Below are 20647 nucleotides of genomic sequence, written 5' to 3'. Positions count from 1 at the left end.
GATCTCTGCATTCTGTCCCGGGGGTCACCCTGGCTCAGGTGGGTCTGAACTCTGGTGGGGTTTAGGTTTCTTCATTATGATTCAACAGCTCTGGAAACCAATCGGCCAACTGGTGGTTTCTGTGTGTGTGTTGCAGATCGATGAAGAGGTAGCTAAACTGCTGGAACTGAAGGCTCAGCTCGGAGGAGATGATGGCAAACACCAGTTTGTCCTCAAAACACCAAAGGTAAGAGTCAGGATCGAGCTGAATACAAGTGTTGTTTCTTCATCTCACTGCTCGTTCTTACTCGGGGAAGTAATAAGTTCTTAACAGGGTATTAACACTTTAATAACAGGGCTCTAGACTAACTTGTTGCACTGGTGCGCCTAACTTTTTTTCTTAGGTGCACCAGCACAAAAGTTAGGTGCACCCAAATTTTCAACCGCATTGCATTTAACACCACAGTTTTACAGGTTTTTTTAACCGCTGTCCATATAAGCAATATTGACTTGTAAACGATTAACTAGCAATCTGGTCAAAATAAAGTTCTTTATTTGAAGCACAATTCTACAAACTTACTGAACTTAACTTACTAACTACTTACTGAAACTTACTGAAAAAGTGTTGGTGCCTGAAATTTAAACTTAAAACATCTCAAGATAAATGAAATAAAAAGAAAATCTAAGTGTTTTAAGGGCTTCATCCTGAACGATCAGGAATGATATGTACTCACCGTTCGCAGTTAGCACAGACGTCTTTTTTTCAATGTATCTGCAATGACTCCTGTAAACTGCGCGCACGCGACATCATTGCTGTACGTCGGGTTTATGTTCAAGCCATTTCTTTTCTGAAGAATTATTTCGGACTTGAACTTAGTGAAGGGAACTTTAGCAATATGGTCGGCAACGTTAAACTTTGTTATCATCTGGGGCTCGTCCGATGATGTGTTTGCTGCCGCTGAAAAGCAGCGGGGAGAGGGGACACTGAGCAGGGAATGTGTTTCATAGATGCTTTCTCAGCGTTTCAAATCGAAATGTATTAGAACCAGTCACAAATGCACTATTGCCACATTTTACAGTAAATGCAGTGCATTATATTATCGGCTTTACTGTATTTTAGCCAGGTAAACTGGTCAAGTCACTCTCTTAGAAATGTATACACTTTACCCCTTTTAATTTCAGTTTGTTCTGTCTCGGAGTCGATCGTATGTGGCTCATTATCTGAAGCCAGCTCCCGATGCTAGCTCATTATCTGAAGCTAGCTCCGGATGCTAGCTCATTATCTGATGCTAGCTCCGGATGCTAGCTCATTATCTGATGCTAGCTCCGGATGCTAGCTCATTATCTGAAGCTAGCTCCGGATGCTAGCTCATTATCTGATGCTAGCTCCGGATGCTAGCTCATTATCTGAAGCTAGCTCCGGATGCTAGCTCATTATCTGATGCTAGCTCCGGATGCTAGCTCATTATCTGAAGCTAGCTCCGGATGCTAGCTCATTATCTGATGCTAGCTCCGGATGGTAGCTCATTATCTGAAGCTAGCTCCGGATGCTAGCTCATTATCTGATGCTAGCTCCGGATGCTAGTTCATTATCTGATGCTAGCTCCGGATGCTAGTTCATTATCTGATGCTAGCTCCGGATGCTAGTTCATTATCTGATGCTAGCTCCGGATGCTAGTTCATTATCTGATGCTAGCTCCAGACCAGGGCATGACATAAAGTGGGAGGTTGATGGCTCCGTGTCAGAGCATTGGTTGTGGTTATTTTCAGGCCTTAACTTAACCAAAAAGTTGTCAATCGTTCTTTTCATCTTAAAACCCGCGGCTACATCCACTGTTTATCTGACGGGCCGAGGTTCATCACCTCTCTGTCTGACTACAGGATGCGCGTGTTCAAACGTACACACATGTACACGGGCCAATCAGAGGGGGGTCCCGCCCTTCACTATCTCTGATTGGTTTAGACCACGATATGGGTCTAATGTGTGTCTGTTGTTGAACCAAAGGGAGACTGTCAGAGTCGCGTAGACTTTTTTCCCCTCCAACGGGTGGTCGTACCATTGCGACCTCAGATTTTTTTTAGTTGCACCATAGAGAAAATCGGTCGCACTCTAGAGCCCTGAATAACATTAAAAAAGATAATAAAGCAGATGTAAAGGAACAAAATGGAAGACAAGGATGAGGTCTGAAGGTGGGACTTTTATTGTGGAAAGAACTTCCTGTAAGTCTCTGTCAGAAAAGCAGCTTTACTGATGTTCACGTTCAGCCGCCCATCGATGGACACAGAGAGGAGCCACCAACAGGAACAAGAACATTCCTAACCCAGTTTATCTGTCCTCAGCCACACTAAAAACACTGTCAGAACACTGCTGAACCAAAGAGGAGAGTTATTTACACTCCCATGAGCCTTTGCTCCTCTGACTCAGGAACTGTATGCAGTCCAAGGGACTGTTCTTTGTGGTTTGCAGCAGTATATGAGTTAGGGTTGAATGAAGAGTTGAAGTCCATATCAGCTGATTGTTGTCTGTTAACCACCATGCAAATCAGAGAAAGAAGATTCCTGCTTTACTCTTTGAATCTCTGGGCTGCTAAATGAATTAGTTATTACAGTCTAATTATTGTAATCAATATTAAGTTCTTTGCAGATGAAGTAAAATAAACATGATGGAATCATCTTGTGATCTGCATTTCTGAGACGGGTTCATTGGTTGCTAATATCCAGCACCCAGTGCTCACCTGTCCTCGGACTTTTTCCATCCCACACCAGCAGCTCGGTAACGCCCTCCACTTACAGGTGGTCCAGAATGCAGATCCATCCAGAAGCTCCCATATTCCACCAATTCTGGTTTCTTTCTCTGAGCTCAGAGATCAGAACCATGGGACTCTGAGATCAGAACCATGGGACTCTGAGATCAGAACCATGGGACTGAGCTCAGAGATCAGAACCATGGGACTCAGAGATCAGAACCATGGGACTGAGCTCAGAGATCAGAACCATGGGACTCTGAGATCAGAACCATGGGACTCAGAGATCAGAACCATGGGACTCTGAGCTCAGAACCATGGGACTCTGAGCTCAGAGATCAGAACCATGGGACTGAGCTCAGAGATCAGAACCATGGGACTCTGAGATCAGAACCATGGGACTCTGAGCTCAGAGATCAGAACCACGGGACTCTGAGCTCAGAGATCAGAACCATGGGACTCTGAGCTCAGAGATCAGAACCATGGGACTCTGAGATCAGAACCATGGGACTCTGAGCTCAGAGATCAGAACCACGGGACTCTGAGCTCAGAGATCAGAACCATGGGACTCTGAGCTCAGAGATCAGAACCATGGGACTCTGAGATCAGAACCATGGGACTGAGCTCAGAGATCAGAACCATGGGACTCTGAGCTCAGAGATCAGAACCATGGGACTCTGAGCTCAGAGATCAGAACCATGGGACTCTGAGATCAGAACCATGGGACTGAGCTCAGAGATCAGAACCATGGGACTCTGAGCTCAGAGATCAGAACCATGGGACTCTGAGATCAGAACCATGGGACTCTGAGCTCAGAGATCAGAACCATGGGACTCTGAGATCAGAACCATGGGACTGAGCTCAGAGATCAGAACCATGGGACTCTGAGCTCAGAGATCAGAACCATGGGACTCTGAGATCAGAACCATGGGACTCTGAGATCAGAACCATGGGACTGAGCTCAGAGATCAGAACCATGGGACTCTGAGATCAGAACCATGGGACTCTGAGCTCAGAGATCAGAACCATGGGACTCTGAGATCAGAACCATGGGACTGAGCTCAGAGATCAGAACCATGGGACTCTGAGCTCAGAGATCAGAACCATGGGACTCTGAGCTCAGAGATCAGAACCACGGGACTCTGAGCTCAGAGATCAGAACCACGGGACTCTGAGATCAGAACCATGGGACTGAGCTCAGAGATCAGAACCATGGGACTCTGAGATCAGAACCATGGGACTCTGAGATCAGAACCATGGGACTCAGAGATCAGAACCATGGGACTCTGAGCTCAGAGATCAGAACCATGGGACTGAGCTCAGAGATCAGAACCATGGGACTGAGCTCAGAGATCAGAACCATGGGACTCTGAGATCAGAACCATGGGACTCAGAGATCAGAACCATGGGACTCTGAGCTCAGAGATCAGAACCATGGGACTCTGAGCTCAGAACCATGGGACTCTGAGCTCAGAGATCAGAACCATGGGACTGAGCTCAGAGATCAGAACCATGGGACTCTGAGCTCAGAGATCAGAACCACGGGACTCTGAGCTCAGAGATCAGAACCATGGGACTCTGAGCTCAGAGATCAGAACCATGGGACTCTGAGATCAGAACCATGGGACTGAGCTCAGAGATCAGAACCATGGGACTCTGAGCTCAGAGATCAGAACCATGGGACTCTGAGATCAGAACCATGGGACTCTGAGCTCAGAGATCAGAACCATGGGACTCTGAGATCAGAACCATGGGACTGAGCTCAGAGATCAGAACCATGGGACTCTGAGCTCAGAGATCAGAACCATGGGACTCTGAGATCAGAACCATGGGACTGAGCTCAGAGATCAGAACCATGGGACTCTGAGATCAGAACCATGGGACTCTGAGCTCAGAGATCAGAACCATGGGACTCTGAGATCAGAACCATGGGACTCTGAGCTCAGAGATCAGAACCATGGGACTCTGAGATCAGAACCATGGGACTGAGCTCAGAGATCAGAACCATGGGACTCTGAGCTCAGAGATCAGAACCACGGGACTCTGAGCTCAGAGATCAGAACCACGGGACTCTGAGCTCAGAGATCAGAACCACGGGACTCTGAGCTCAGAGATCAGAACCACGGGACTCTGAGATCAGAACCATGGGACTGAGCTCAGAGATCAGAACCATGGGACTCTGAGATCAGAACCATGGGACTCTGAGCTCAGAGATCAGAACCATGGGACTCTGAGATCAGAACCATGGGACTCTGAGCTCAGAGATCAGAACCATGGGACTGAGCTCAGAGATCAGAACCATGGGACTGAGCTCAGAGATCAGAACCATGGGACTCTGAGATCAGAACCATGGGACTGAGCTCAGAGATCAGAACCATGGGACTCTGAGATCAGAACCATGGGACTCTGAGATCAGAACCATGGGACTCTGAGCTCAGAGATCAGAACCATGGGACTCTGAGCTCAGAGATCAGAACCATGGGACTCTGAGATCAGAACCATGGGACTCTGAGATCAGAACCATGGGACTGAGCTCAGAGATCAGAACCATGGGACTCTGAGCTCAGAGATCAGAACCATGGGACTCTGAGATCAGAACCATGGGACTGAGCTCAGAGATCAGAACCATGGGACTCTGAGCTCAGAGATCAGAACCATGGGACTCTTGAGATCAGAACCATGGGACTGAGCTCAGAGATCAGAACCATGGGACTCTGAGCTCAGAGATCAGAACCATGGGACTCTGAGATCAGAACCATGGGACTCTGAGCTCAGAGATCAGAACCATGGGACTCTGAGATCAGAACCATGGGACTCTGAGCTCAGAGATCAGAACCATGGGACTCTGAGCTCAGAGATCAGAACCATGGGACTCTGAGCTCAGAGATCAGAACCATGGGACTCTGAGATCAGAACCATGGGACTCTGAGCTCAGAGATCAGAACCATGGGACTGAGCTCAGAGATCAGAACCATGGGACTCTGAGATCAGAACCATGGGACTCTGAGATCAGAACCATGGGACTCTGAGATCAGAACCATGGGACTCAGAGATCAGAACCATGGGACTCTGAGCTCAGAGATCAGAACCATGGGACTCTGAGATCAGAACCATGGGACTCTGAGCTCAGAGATCAGAACCATGGGACTCTGAGCTCAGAGATCAGAACCATGGGACTCTGGGTTTGTTGCTTGTCCCTCCAGCCAGGCTCAGAAGCGAAGGAGACGCTGCTTTTGGTGGCGTTGGTGTGTGAGCAACGTGGACATTTAAAAAGGCCCATTAAACAGCTGTATTTAAATAGGCTTTTGTTTAACTGAAGCTTTCATGTTGGGCTTTTACTGTCTTTTTAATTAATTTCATCTTTGTGAAGCACTTTGTGACGTTCTGTTCTTGAAAAGTTTGATATAAATCAAATTTCCTCGCTGACTTGCAGTTGAGAGATGTTGATGGAAACATGGCCCCAACAATGGAAAGACCGAGTCAAGATGATGAGTGGTTATTCCGTACTTTTTGCCCGGTCTTGCTGTAACTGGGGCTCCACAATTAATAAAGAAACTGGTACACTAACTAGCTTCACAATTGATCTTTCCTCAATTGGAGTAAATGTGTCAAAATGGAAGCGTTTTCTGATGTAATAAGTGAATTTCATTCTGGATTTCCAGCGAACATTATGACCTGAAACAGAGTGTGCTCTCCTCTTCCTGCCCAAAGAGCTCTGAGCAGTCAGTGCCTGGTCACAGAACAGCTCAAGGTGTCCTGGAGAGTCCTGTACCTTAGCAACGGATCCTTTGGGTTGGGTTAGGGTCTTCATATATTGGACTTGCTTCCCACAGATCCCATCAGATTTGTATGTGGAGAGTTTAAAGGTGAGGGGAACTCCTCGGGGGGACACCTCGGGGGACACCTCGGCAGAACTCTGCATAGGATGGAGATGAGAAGTCCTGTCAGTGGTTTTAATGTTGGCTTTGCCTAAAGTATCTGTAGTTACACCTGCTGCTTCGTTGCATCTTCATTTTCTTGTGATTGTTCATCACTGATGTGTTGCTGCAGCACAGCTGCTGGAACCTTGTGATTAAGTGAAAATAAATGCATTCAGTGGTCAGATGGAAACAAAGGGGATGTGTTTGTCTGGCAGGGAACACGGGACTACAGCCCCAAGCAGATGGCCATCAGAGAGAAAGTCTTCAACACCATCATCAGCTGCTTTAAGCGCCATGCGGCAGAGACCATCGACACGCCTGTTTTTGAACTAAAGGTAGATGTTCTCACCATTATTCTGTTTGGAATCAAGCAGGGAGACATGGAACATGCATGGAAGTGAAACTTGTCCCTGCTGACATAGGAAACGTTGACGGGAAAATACGGAGAAGATTCGAAGCTCATCTATGACCTCAAAGACCAAGGAGGAGAGCTGCTGTCCCTCAGATATGACCTCACTGTATCCTCCCAGCCATCTGTCCTGTGCAGCACATCTGTCCTGTGCCGCACATCTGTCCTGTGCCGCACATCTGTCCTGTGCCGCACATCTGTCCTGTGCAGCACATCTGTCCTGTGCAGCACATCTGTCCTGTGCAGCACATCTGTCCTGTGCCGCACATCTGTCCTGTGCAGCACATCTGTCCTGTGCCGCACATCTGTCCTGTGCAGCACATCTGTCCTGTGCAGCACATCTGTCCTGTGCAGCACATCTGTCCTGTGCCGCACATCTGTCCCGTGCAGCACATCTGTCCCGTGCAGCACATCTGTCCTGTGCAGCACAGCTGTCCTGTGCAGCACATCTGTCCTGTGCAGCACATCTGTCCTGTGCCGCACATCTGTCCTGTGCAGCACATCTGTCCTGTGCCGCACAGCTGTCCTGTGCAGCACAGCTGTCCTGTGCCTGTGCGGCACAGCTGTCCTGTGCAGCACATCTGTCCTGTGCAGCACAGCTGTCCTGTGCAGCACATCTGTCCTGTGCAACACAGCTGTCCTGTGCAGCACATCTGTCCTGTGCAGCACATCTGTCCTGTGCAGCACATCTGTCCTGTGCAGCACAGCTGTCCTGTGCAGCACATCTGTCCTGTGCCGCACATCTGTCCTGTGCCGCACATCTGTCCTGTGCAGCACATCTGTCCTGTGCAGCACATCTGTCCTGTGCCGCACAGCTGTCCTGTGCCGCACAGCTGTCCTGTGCAGCACATCTGTCCTGTGCCGCACAGCTGTCCTGTGCAGCACAGCTGTCCTGTGCAGCACAGCTGTCCTGTGCAGCACATCTGTCCTGTGCAGCACAGCTGTCCTGTGCAGCACATCTGTCCTGTGCAGCACAGCTGTCCTGTGCAGCACATCTGTCCTGTGCAGCACAGCTGTCCTGTGCAGCACAGCTGTCCTGTGCCTGTGCGGCACAGCTGTCCTGTGCAGCACATCTGTCCTGTGCAGCACAGCTGTCCTGTGCAGCACAGCTGTCCTGTGCAACACAGCTGTCCTGTGCAGCACATCTGTCCTGTGCCGCACAGCTGTCCTGTGCAGCACAGCTGTCCTGTGCCTGTGCGGCACAGCTGTCCTGTGCAGCACATCTGTCCTGTGCAGCACAGCTGTCCTGTGCAGCACATCTGTCCTGTGCAACACAGCTGTCCTGTGCAGCACATCTGTCCTGTGCAGCACATCTGTCCTGTGCAGCACATCTGTCCTGTGCAGCACAGCTGTCCTGTGCAGCACATCTGTCCTGTGCCGCACATCTGTCCTGTGCCGCACAGCTGTCCTGTGCAGCACATCTGTCCTGTGCAGCACATCTGTCCTGTGCCGCACAGCTGTCCTGTGCCGCACAGCTGTCCTGTGCAGCACATCTGTCCTGTGCCGCACAGCTGTCCTGTGCAGCACAGCTGTCCTGTGCAGCACAGCTGTCCTGTGCAGCACATCTGTCCTGTGCAGCACAGCTGTCCTGTGCAGCACATCTGTCCTGTGCAGCACAGCTGTCCTGTGCAGCACATCTGTCCTGTGCAGCACAGCTGTCCTGTGCAGCACAGCTGTCCTGTGCCTGTGCGGCACAGCTGTCCTGTGCAGCACATCTGTCCTGTGCAGCACAGCTGTCCTGTGCAGCACAGCTGTCCTGTGCAACACAGCTGTCCTGTGCAGCACAGCTGTCCTGTGCAGCACATCTGTCCTGTGCAGCACAGCTGTCCTGTGCAGCACATCTGTCCTGTGCCGCACATCTGTCTTGTGCAGCACATCTGTCCTGTGCAGCACATCTGTCCTGTGCAGCACAGCTGTCCTGTGCAGCACATCTGTCCTGTGCCGCACATCTGTCTTGTGCAGCACATCTGTCCTGTGCAGCACATCTGTCCTGTACAGCACATCTGTCCTGTGCAGCACATCTGTCCTGTGCCGCACATCTGTCCTGTGCCGCACAGCTGTCCTGTGCAGCACATCTGTCCTGTGCAGCACAGCTGTCCTGTGCAGCACAGCTGTCTGAGCTCACATTCACTTTGCTTCCTGCTGAATGGATGTGCTGTAAGGTTCCAGATGTATCATTCTCTATCACACACATGGAGAGCATGTTCCCTTGACCTTCTCACTGTCAGGTGCCCTTTGCACGTTACCTGGCCATGAACAAGATAACTAACATCAAGCGCTACCACATCGCTAAGGTGTATCGCCGTGACAACCCAGCAATGACCCGTGGGCGCTACAGAGAGTTTTATCAGTGTGTGAGTCCTCAGATGCACATTTACACTCATGTGTTAACTGTCTGGGGCGCTCATTGCATCCATTAATATGTGTGTGTGTGTGTGTGTGTGTTTCAGGACTTTGACATAGCAGGTCAGTATGATGCCATGATCCCGGATGCAGAGTGTCTGAAGATTGTTCATGAAATCCTCAGTGAGTTGCAGCTCGGAGACTTCCGTATTAAGGTTAGTCCGACTGAGTGGTCCGGCTGCTGTCGGCGAACTCAGCTGAGTGGTCCGGCTGCTGTCGGCGAACTGAGCTGAGTGGTCCGGCTGCTGTCGGCGAACTGAGCTGAGTGGTCCGACTGCAGTCGGCGAACTGAGCTGAGTGGTCCGTCTGCAGTCGGCGAACTCAGCTGAGTGGTCCGTCTGCAGTCGGCGAACTCAGCTGAGTGGTCCGACTGCAGTCGGCGAACTCAGCTGAGTGGTCCGTCTGCAGTCAGGTGACATCACTTCCTTCTCACTTCCTTCATGTCCAGGTCAATGACAGACGCATCCTCGATGGGATGTTTGCTGTGTGTGGAGTTCCAGACGACAAGTTCCGCACCATCTGCTCAACAGTGGACAAACTGGATAAGGTATGAAGACTCCACCCAGTGTGTGCACCCTCACGTGCTTTTCCTCCATCATCTGCTTTAACTTTTGGGTTAGGGTTCTTCCAAGCCAGGAGACCAATCACTAGCAACACAAATGTAAAGAAATGTGCATGAGAAAGGTTTCCATTGAGTGGTTTGAACCAAAGTGTCGAGGCTGTGCAGGGGGGAAACCACCCTCCAAGAGATCTCTGGTTCAGGAATTGTGTTAAACTGTGCATAGAGATGATCACAGCAGCCCATAACAGCTGTTCCCTAATGAGAACCAGCCTCATTAGGCTGTGACAACCTCCATTTGTTCTGATTAAAGTCCTATTCATTCATCTCCCAGCAGTGAAAGACACACAGGACAGGACTCAAATGTCTGGGGCATTTAGTTTCTCCTTTTTTGTCTTAATGATAAATGAAATGTACATTTTTAATTTTTTTTATTTTTTTTTTTTTTCCAGCCAAAATTCTGTAACTAGAATACGTCTTGATTCAGGCAAACAGTTTGAGCTGCATGTAGGAAGAGCATAGGCCTGCTGCTCTCTGTTCTGGGGCTGTACTTTACTCAGTCTGACAGTCTCTGACACGCTGCTTCTGCTCCAGATGCCCTGGGACGATGTAAAGAAAGAGATGGTGAATGAGAAGGGCCTGTCAGAGGAGGCTGCCAACCAGATTGGAGAGTATGTCAGCATGCAGGGTGAGACTTCAGCACCACACAGTTCTGTGCATGAATACAGTTTCCATTGATTACACCTATGTTTTCTCAATGCGGTTATTCATTGTGGTAAGGAATTAGCTGAGCTGTCTTCATCTTAAAGGAGACGTATGGTGCATGTTCCCTGAGGTCCCAGTGAAATAATGCAGGCAGAACAGCAACTGAAGGGGACATTTGGTGTTACAGCATAAAGCAGGAGGAAAACAGCTGCCCTCTCAGAGAGGCTGGATAATGTGTTGTATGTTGAGCCATGGCACACTTTCAGGTGAATGGGGCATAGAACAAAGTACCATGCTGGTTCTTACTGCTTCTCCCTGTGTGGAGTCTGCATGTTCCCCCCGTGTGTCCCTGGGTTCCCCCCGTGTGTGCCTGGGTTCTCCCCGTGTGTCCCTGGGTTCCCCCCGTGTGTGCCTGGGTTCTCCCCGTGTGTCCCTGGGTTCTCCCCATGTGTGCCTGGGTTCTCCCCGTGTGTCCCTGGGTTCTCCCCATGTGTGTGCCTGGGTTCTCCCCGTGTGTGTCCCTGGGTTCTCCCCGTGTGTGCCTGAGTTCTCCCCGTGTGTGTGCCTGGGTTCTCCCCGTGTGTGTCCCTGGGTTCTCCCCGTGTGTGTGCCCCTGGGTTCCCCCCGTGTGTCCCTGGGTTCTCCCCGTGTGTGTGCCCCTGGGTTCCCCCCGTGTGTGCCTGGGTTCTCCCCGTGTGTGTCCCTGGGTTCTCCCCGTGTGTGTCCCTGGGTTCTCCCCGTGTGTGTCCCTGGGTTCTCCCCGTGTGTGCCTGGGTTCTCCCCGTGTGTGTCCCTGGGTTCTCCCCGTGTGTGCCTGGGTTCTCCCCGTGTGTCCCTGGGTTCTCCCCGTGTGTGTGCCTGGGTTCTCCCCGTGTGTCCCTGGGTTCTCCCCATGTGTGTCCCTGGGTTCTCCCCATGTGTGTCCCTGGGTTCTCCCCATGTGTGTCCCTGGGTTCTCCCCGTGTGTGCCTGGGTTCTCCCCATGTGTCCCTGGGTTCTCCCCATGTGTGTCCCTGGGTTCTCCCCGTGTGTGCCTGGGTTCTCCCCATGTGTCCCTGGGTTCTCCCCGTGTGTGTCCCTGGGTTCTCCCCGTGTGTGTACCTGGGTTCTCCCTGTGTGTCCCTGGGTTCTCCCCGTGTGTGTCCCTGGGTTCTCCCCATGTGTGTCCCTGGGTTCTCCCCATGTGTGTCCCTGGGTTCTCCCCATGTGTGTCCCTGGGTTCTCCCCATGTGTGTCCCTGGGTTCTCCCCGTGTGTGCCTGGGTTCTCCCCGTGTGTCCCTGGGTTCTCCCCGTGTGTGTGCCTGGGTTCTCCCCGTGTGTGTGCCTGGGTTCTCCCCGTGTGTGTGCCTGGGTTCTCCCCGTGTGTCTGCCTGGGTTCTCCCCGTGTGTGTGCCTGGGTTCTCCCCGTGTGTGTCCCTGGGTTCTCCCCGTGTGTGTCCCTGGGTTCTCCCCGTGTGTCTCCCTGGGTTCTCCCCGTGTGTGTCCCTGGGTTCTCCCCGTGTGTGTGCCTGGGTTCTCCCCGTGTGTGTGCCTGGGTTCTCCCCGTGTGTCCCTGGGTTCTCCCCGTGTGTGTGCCTGGGTTCTCCCCGTGTGTGTGCCTGGGTTCTCCCCGGGTGTGCCTGGGTTCTCCCCGTGTGTGTGCCTGGGTTCTCCCCGGGTGTGCCTGGGTTCTCCCCGTGTGTCCCTGGGTTCTCCCCGTGTGTCCCTGGGTTCTCCCCGTGTGTGTCCCTGGGTTCTCCCCGTGTGTGTGCCTGGGTTCTCCCCGTGTGTGCCTGGGTTCTCCCCATGTGTCCCTGGGTTCTCCCCGTGTGTGTGCCTGGGTTCTCCCCGGGTGTGCCTGGGTTCTCCCCGTGTGTGTGCCTGGGTTCTCCCCGGGTGTGCCTGGGTTCTCCCCGGGTGTCCCTGGGTTCTCCCCGTGTGTCCCTGGGTTCTCCCCGTGTGTGTCCCTGGGTTCTCCCCGTGTGTGTGCCTGGGTTCTCCCCGGGTGTGCCTGGGTTCTCCATCTTCCTCCCATCACCCAACAACATGCACGTCAGGTTAACTGGTGACTCTAAACTGACCCTAGGAGTGCATGGTTGTGTCTCTGTGTGATCGACTGATTACCCGTCCAGGGGAGCCCCGCCTCTCGCCCAATGGCAGCTGGGATAGGCTCCAGCCCCCCGCCTCTCGCCCAATGGCAGCTGGGATAGGCTCCAGCCCCCCGCCTCTCGCCCAATGGCAGCTGGGATAGGCTCCAGCCCCCCGCCTCTCGCCCAATGGCAGCTGGGATAGGCTCCAGCCCCCCGCCACCCTGAGCTGGATGAAGCGGGTATAGAAGATTGATGGATGGGTTTAGCAGTGGCTTCAGACATCCAAGTATAAGCTCCCAAGCACAGAAAGAAGCATGTTTATCCTTTTAAAGCTTCTATAATGATGTCTGCTCACTCAGAAGTCAGCAGAAGCTAACAGAAGGAGGATTATTGGACTTGCATCCATCAGGGGAAGATCTGGCTGATGTCAGAAGGATACTGTTTGTGCTGCAGGTGGGATGGACCTGGCAGAGCGCCTCCTCCAGGACCCCAAAATGTGTCAGAGTAAGCAAGCCTGCGCCGGCCTGTCGGACGTCAAACTTCTCTTTAGCTACCTGCAGCTGTTCCAGGTCACAGACAAGGTGAGGCTGCACTGTTATCCAGATGCTTTCCCAATGTGTGCACACTTCTCTGCTGTGTACGTGATCTTTCTTCAATGTGTCATCCTCAGGTAGTCTTTGACCTCAGTCTGGCCCGGGGGCTGGACTATTACACCGGAGTCATTTACGAGGCAGTGCTGACTCAGGCCGGCGTGGCCCCAGCTGCTACTGAGGCCCAGAACGGGGCCAACACAGAGGAGAGCGTCAGTGTTGGCAGCGTAGCTGGAGGGGGCCGGTACGATGGTCTGGTGGGGATGTTCGACCCCAAAGGCAGGAAGGTTCCGTGTGTGGGGGTCAGCATTGGCATCGAGAGGATCTTCTCCATCATGGAGCAGAAGGCTGAGGTGACGTTCACTGACTGAGTGTTTGCTGCCTTCTGATGCCCTGGCTCTAACACCGCCTTATCCTTCAGGCCTCAGCGGAGAAGGTCCGTACCACGGAGGTTCAGGTCATGGTAGCGTCTGCTCAGAAGAACCTGCTGGAGGAGAGACTCAGGCTCATCACTGAGCTGTGGAATGCTGGCATTAAGGTGTGACAGAGAGACATCTGTGTGGATTTTTCCAGTTTAGCCCTTCAACTTGTATTGCTGTGGGCTGAGTTGGGAACACTTGTGTATAAAAGCACCAGATATCAGGCTTTATCCCTACATCCCTGTGGTGTTAGCATCTGTAGCTGATCAGTATTACAGTTGGTGAAAAGGAAATTTATGTACACTCAGGACTTTGCCAGGAACCCCTGCTTATTCATGCAAATATCCATGTAACTGATCAGCTGGTAACTGATTGAATGAATGTGTGTTCAGGGTCAGAAGTAGCACATGGTGACTGCTAACTAATGATCCCAGAGCTGGGGCTGATTCAGCTCCATGATTCTGGGTCAGAAGTAGCACATGGAGAATAGATATTGCTGATTGGAAATTTAAACCAACATGTGACAGTTTTCATACTGATTCGTGTTAATAAGTATGAAGGGTGCGAGTACCCCAGGACATTTGGACCTTTTTTCTTTTCTTTTCAATGACTAAACTAAACTTTCCAACCAGGTTTTCTTTATGAAGTGTTCAATCATTCTCTTTGCTTTCTAAGGAATGGAAATTTTCTGGTTACTGTCTCATTTATATTTTAATCCCTGAAAAATGGGGACTAAATCCTTAATGTTAGTCTGCATTTGTGTTGTTCTGAACGAGAACAAAAATAAACCTGGATCAGTTTCAGACCCAGCTGTGAGTGAAGACTGGATGATTGTAACTGTTCAGCCCACTTTAATGTTCTCGTTTGACACAAGCATGAGAGCTGCCCTCTCTCACACATTTCTCATGTTGGCATGATTGTTGATGAACTACTGTAGAAGACACAGCTGAATGTGTGTTGATGTATCCAGGCTGAGGTGATGTACAAGAAGAACCCCAAACTGCTCAGTCAGCTGCAGCACTGCGAGGAGTCGGGCATCCCCCTGGTGGCCATACTGGGAGAACAGGAGCTCAAAGATGGCGTGGTCAAACTCCGCGTGGTGGCCACCAGAGAGGAGGTATGACTGACACACACACACACGTCACCAAACTGTTCTCTGGTTGGTTAGCAGCTCCTTGTTCAGGCTGAGACAGATTTCACTCTTTCTTTTCTTGTTAAACATATCAATAATATCTTGGAAACATTTCAGTCAGGCTTCACGGAATCTGATCTGCTCAAAGTCTCCAACAACTTGCTCCCGTCTTTAGACGGTTGATCGTTCTAAAACGTCTTAAAGACCAGGTTGGCCTTGAGGGTACAGCCTTCATCAGCTGGTACACCTGACTTACAGACAGGCCGTGGTGACCTCCCGCCTTGACCACTCCAACGCTCTCCTAACTGCTCTCCTAACTGCTCTCCTAACTGCTCTCCTAACTGCTCTCCTAACTGCTCTCCTAACTGCTCTCCTAACTGCTCTCTCAGCCTGTGCTGTGCAGATGGTCCAGAACGCAGCGGTGCGTCTGGTCTTCCATCAGCCTCACAGAGCACATCACCCCTCTGTTCATTGAGCTCCACTGGCTACCCTTAGCCGCCCGCATCAGATTCAGGTCCCTGATGTTAGCCTACAGAGTCCTTAATGGAACGGCTCCCATCTACTTGAATGCTCTTGCAAAGGCTTACGACACAACTCGGTCACTCCAGACGTCACAGGATTGTCGTCTAGCAGTGCCTACACCACGCTGAAGACGATCCAGATTCTTCTCATGGGTCGTTCCACGATGGTGGAAAGACCTACCGAGCGCTACCAGAACTGAATATCTTCAAGAACCTCTTGCAGACCCAGCTCTTCAGAGAGCATCTCCTATCCTAGCACTGAGCCTGTGCTTCCCTCTATGCCTGCACTCTATCTCTGTCACCTCTGATAGAGTCTGACTGGTGGTTTCCTTCTATGTAGCTTAGTGTTAGCTTTGATGTTAGCTGTAATGTTATATCCTCATTGGTGGCTTTGGATAAAAGCTTCTGCTAAATGCAGAAATAACTTTAAAGCATCAGAACTTTAAAGTCTATCCTCTGATGGACAGGCAGCCAGTGTAAAGACCTCAGAGCTGGACTGATGTGGTCCACTTCTTTGGTCTCAGTGAGGACTCGAGCAGCAGAGTTCTTTTCCCTCACAACCACAAGCTACCTCAGCCTCTCACCAACTGCACACCAGTCACAGCGGGGTGGGGATTCAAACCCTGGTTCGGGTAGGGGGTAATGAAAGTATAGAGGGTGCCAGAGGTGGAGGCAGAACAAGACACACTATCAGATTCAACAGACAAACTCACCTAAACAGTCCTATAATCAGCAAAAATGCCACCAAAAATTAAGCCATAGAACTCACTGGATTTTGCTGCTTTATCTGACAGCTCTTTCACTATTTTTCTCACATTCTGTCCACTTACACCCAGCTCCCTCAACAATGAGACAACAGACTTTGCAACAAATCCTCTACATCCTACTTCCACTGGACAGATTCTAACCTTCCATCCTCGCTGCTCTGCTTCTGCCCCCAACTCCACATACCTAAGCTTTTTCCTTTCATATGCTTCTGCTACTAATTCCTCCCAAGGAACAGTCAGCTCTATGAAATAGACTCTCATTCTACTCCTAGACCACAAGACTATATCAGGCCTTAAGTTTGTAGAGGCTATCTCCTGGGGAACAACAAGCTTATTTCCTGAATCTACCTGCATCTCCCAATCACAAGCATCCTCCAAGCTGCCGTGCCTCCTTATCGTCTTTTTAACTTTCTCCCCCTCTTGAACAAACTGAATTGCAACTTTCTTCACCTTAAACCCTCCTAAGTTTACCTGCCTTCGTTTATCTTCAATACCTGCAGCTAAGCTTCTTAATACTTGGTCATGTCGCCATGTATACCGGCCTTGTGACAGACTAACCTTACAACCTGACAAAATATGCCTTAGAGTTGCAGTACCTGAACATAACAAGCATAACGGGTCTCCATTTACCCAGAGTTTTAGGTTCTGGGGAGTTGGCAATACATCATATGTTGCCCCTATCAAAAATCTAATACTCCTTTCCTCCATACTCCACAGTTCTTTCCAACTAAGCTTTTTCTTCTCTACACCTTCCCAGTTCACCCACCGTCCCTGCTTAGCCTGAGCCACTGCCTTTGCACCCCTTAACGTTTCCTCCTGTCTACAAACCTGCTCAACAACTAGCTTTCTCTTCTCCTTGGGACCTGCTCTACTCCACACTGGTTTGCCTGGGCCAAGCCCCAAGCCTCCCCGGCCTATTTGCACATTACCCACAATCTCTGTATGTCTAAGAGTTGCTTCTGCCTCCTGAGCTGCCATTCTTGGTTTCCACTTCCTCCCCTTGGTTGGGTTTGGAACCACCTTACTAACTACCACATCTTTACTCCCAGCTAACAGGAGCTCTGTCCTAACTTTAGTACATTCAAACTCCTCTACTAGACTAGATACTGGGAGCTGGAGTATGCCTTTCCCATACAGTGCCACAGTACTTAAGCATCTAGGAACACCTAGCCACTTCCTAATATAAAAGCTAACTAATCTTTCCATTTTCTAAGGAGATTAAAGACATAATTAACAAAAGGAAAATAGCTTTCAAAAACAAGGATGTAATTAAGCTGTTGAAAAAACGCTTTTTCAATGATCTTACTTAAAAATGGGAGATTTGAGATAGGCCTGTAGTTGTTCATTTGTGTCTTGTCAAGATTGTCCTTTTTCAGCAGAGGTTTGATTCCAGCTGTTTTTAGTGGCTCTGGAAACACACCTGACATCAAGGACAAGTTAATGATCAGTAACAGGTCTGACTCCAAAATCCTTGAGACCCTTTTGAAAAAAGCTGCTGATGCACCAACTGCTTGTCTAATATTTTAGATTTTTTTGAATAAAGCAGTGGAAAAGAGCTACAGAAGAAGAGAGGGAGGGAATTCATATTTTGCAGGAAGAACTGAGTCAGTTCCAGATGATCTCTCCCCTAAATGTAGAGGGGAAGATTTTCTTTAGTTTGGTTGCACAGAGATTAGCTAGTTATTTAAAAAAGAATAGCTTAATAGATACTACTGTGCAGAAGGCAGGAATACCAGGTTTCACAGAGTGTTTAGAGCACACTAGCATGATTTGGCATCAGATTCAGACAGCCAAGATTGAGAAAAAAGACTTGCATGTTATATTTCTGGATCTAGCAAATGCATTTGGTTCAGTGCCACATAGCCTTATTTGGAAAGCGTTTGAGTATTTTAGAGTGCCTGTTGTAGTTGTTAACTTAGTAAGAGCATATTTTCAAGATATTAGACTGTGCCTAAGTACAGCAGGTTTCACAACAGGTTGGCAGAGGCTAGAAAAAGGCATTATGGCAGGGTGTACGATTTCTCCATTAGCATTTACAATGGCCATGGAGATAATTATTAGAGCTTCCAAGTGGGTTGTAGGAGGAGAGAGAGGTCAGGATGGCATGTCTTACACCAATTAGAGCATACATGGATGATATGACGTTAGTGACTACAACACTGCCATGTATGAAGAGAATACTTGAGAGACTTAATAAAAATCTAAAGTGGGCTGGTATGAAAATCAAACCTACTGTCTAGAAGTATCTCAATAAGTAGAGGGAAATTAAGTGATAGAAAGTTTGAACAGCTTTTAAACTGAACTGGTAAGACTTTCAGTGCTGACAGTTCAGTTGATTGAATGAAACAAGTCAGCTGTGCTGCTGCAGGGTTAGAACAGAAACCTGCAGCCACACGGCCCTTTCATGGATCAGTTTGACACCCCTGGCTTAGAGGATGCTTGTGATTGGGGGATGCAGGTAGATTTAGGGGGAAAGCTTGTTGTTCCCCAGGAAATAGCCTCTATAAATCTAAGGCCTGATATATTCTTGTGGTCTAGTTGGGTGTAATTGTGAGGAAAATAGTGAAGAAAGTATCAGATGAGGCAGTAAAGTCCAGTCAGTGGATTTGGATTAGAAGCAGCAATAGTAGCTGGGGGCCCAGCAGGGGGAGCACTTAGGGAAAACAGACTCTTGGAAGAAGCAAGGAAGAAATCCAGGATATATTTAAGTGGAGGGTGTGGCCCATGTGATCCTTTTGAAACCAGGCGGCCATTTTAGGTGAGTTTGTCTGCTGAATCTGAAAGTGTGTCTTGTCCTGCCTCCACCTCTGGCACCCTCTATACTTTCATTACCCCCTACCCGAACCAGGGTTTGTATCCCCACCCCGCTGTGACTGGTGTGCAGTTGGTGAGAGGCTGGGGTCGCTTGTAGTTGTGGAAAAAAAAAAAAAAGATGGTTGTTGTGGTGTGAGGAGCAGTGATGGCTGGCATAAGGGGGGGTGACTCTGGGACGCCAGTGATCACTCTCTAATCTCCTGGAGGTGTCGTGGGCCCAACTAGACGAAACACTGATGAAAGGAGGTTCCCACCTGATGACCCCAATGACATGTTGGTAGGCACTGCTCACTGATCTATATTATAGGGAGTATAGGGAATTACTCAGAGTGTAGCACACGCTTCTTGTTTACCTTGAATTAAAATGGGAGCAGGATAGACAGATGTGAAAATTTTAAGCAACAGATTATTCATGCTTACATTTTGGCCTTCAGTCAAATCACGTTCCAGGCCTCGCTGTCCACACTCCCTGTCCCAGCCCATCACTCCTCCCTCTGTTGAAAGCCTTTAAAGTTTTACAATGAACTCAAATGGTGAGATGAGCGTCGTCATCAACATGGAGACCAATTTTCGGAACTTTGTCCTGTCTGCGACCAAGTGTGTCTCTATGGGAGGGAAGAGCCTGAGCGACATTTTTTGGCCGAATGTTTTGGATCCTGTTGGAAGGTCCAGTGGTGCCAGTTTTTTGGGCTTCTGAAAGAAGTCCCCTTTTCCAAGAATCCCTCAGGGCCCAAGTATCTCTGCCGAGACCATCCTAATGAATTTGAGCAGTTCCAGCAGACACTGCACCAGGCCAGCTTCTTCATCGACCCAGAAAGGATTGCTTTGGGTGATCATTTGTGATTGTCTGATTAGACAAAACTGGGGTTAAATGGATCAAAATGCTGATGTTAGTCCCATCCGTAATATGTGGATGTCAGTTATCTTTCCAGCCAGAAGGCAACAGTGGTCCAAACAAAACAAATAGAACACTTAAGCACAGTGGCTAAATAAACTAGGATTTAAACCTCTCGTGTCTTCCTCTCTCCATAGGTTGATATATCCAGAGCTGATCTTATCAGTGAGATTAAGAAACGGACCTCGGATGCCTAACCACTGCAACGTGATGCATGGCCTGACTGGCTGGCAGTCTGGTTCAGAGTTCCTCATCCAGTCCTCTGTAGAACATGGAGCCCTGAACCTGTTGGGAGCAGCCGCTGACTCGCCGCTGAGCGTGGGGCATTCCACTTACCTCCACATTCTGCAACAGTGAAGCCGTTTCCATGAAATAGAATATGCTTTGAATTACATGTGAAAGGCATGCTCATTGTTCAGTAGTGTGCTGTGGTGTACACATCATGTCATTTAAACCAGCCACATCATCTTAATCAGTTTAAAAAAGACAGTTGGATGAGTGTTCTTTCATTTCCCTTCTTCACAATTTACTGCAGATTAAAGAGAAGTTCATCTGTGTCATACTGAAATAAACATTTTGACCTGTGCTTAATGAGCCTGTTTGCATACTTAGTTTAGATCCTTTCTAATGTGGGACCTCACTGCACTGAAGCGCTGTCTGCATGCTGCAGCGACAGAATGGATGTGTTCATTTCCAGGGTTTTCTTTGTCAAATCTCTAA

The 20647-nt window shown here is 49.6% G+C and overlaps 1 protein-coding gene across 2 annotated transcripts in view; it reads left to right on the top strand.

Annotated features, from left to right (window-relative positions):
• Positions 1 to 20513, top strand: part of hars (histidyl-tRNA synthetase) — a 26261-nt gene extending 5748 nt beyond the window's left edge. The window contains exons 2-14 of one of the 2 annotated variants that reach the window (XM_075480781.1): positions 1 to 38; positions 137 to 226; positions 6859 to 6978; positions 7066 to 7161; positions 9281 to 9406; positions 9503 to 9610; positions 9904 to 10002; positions 10609 to 10702; positions 13243 to 13370; positions 13460 to 13732; positions 13801 to 13917; positions 14769 to 14915; positions 20065 to 20513. The exon at positions 1 to 38 is cut by the window's left edge and continues 336 nt beyond it. In XM_075480781.1, coding sequence (XP_075336896.1) covers positions 1 to 38; positions 137 to 226; positions 6859 to 6978; positions 7066 to 7161; positions 9281 to 9406; positions 9503 to 9610; positions 9904 to 10002; positions 10609 to 10702; positions 13243 to 13370; positions 13460 to 13732; positions 13801 to 13917; positions 14769 to 14915; positions 20065 to 20124 — 1496 coding nt within the window. In that variant the 3' untranslated portion in view covers positions 20125 to 20513. The remainder of the gene's footprint in view (positions 39 to 136; positions 227 to 6858; positions 6979 to 7065; positions 7162 to 9280; positions 9407 to 9502; positions 9611 to 9903; positions 10003 to 10608; positions 10703 to 13242; positions 13371 to 13459; positions 13733 to 13800; positions 13918 to 14768; positions 14916 to 20064) is intronic. The other variant, XM_075480782.1, reaches the window with a different exon arrangement.
• The last annotated feature ends 134 nt before the right edge of the window (positions 20514 to 20647 follow it).

Source organism: Odontesthes bonariensis, chromosome 13 (genome assembly GCF_027942865.1).
Source record: "Odontesthes bonariensis isolate fOdoBon6 chromosome 13, fOdoBon6.hap1, whole genome shotgun sequence".
Lineage (NCBI taxonomy): Eukaryota > Metazoa > Chordata > Actinopteri > Atheriniformes > Atherinopsidae > Odontesthes > Odontesthes bonariensis.
Note: the sequence above shows the minus strand (reverse complement) of the source record. Positions and strands in the feature narration are given on the sequence as shown.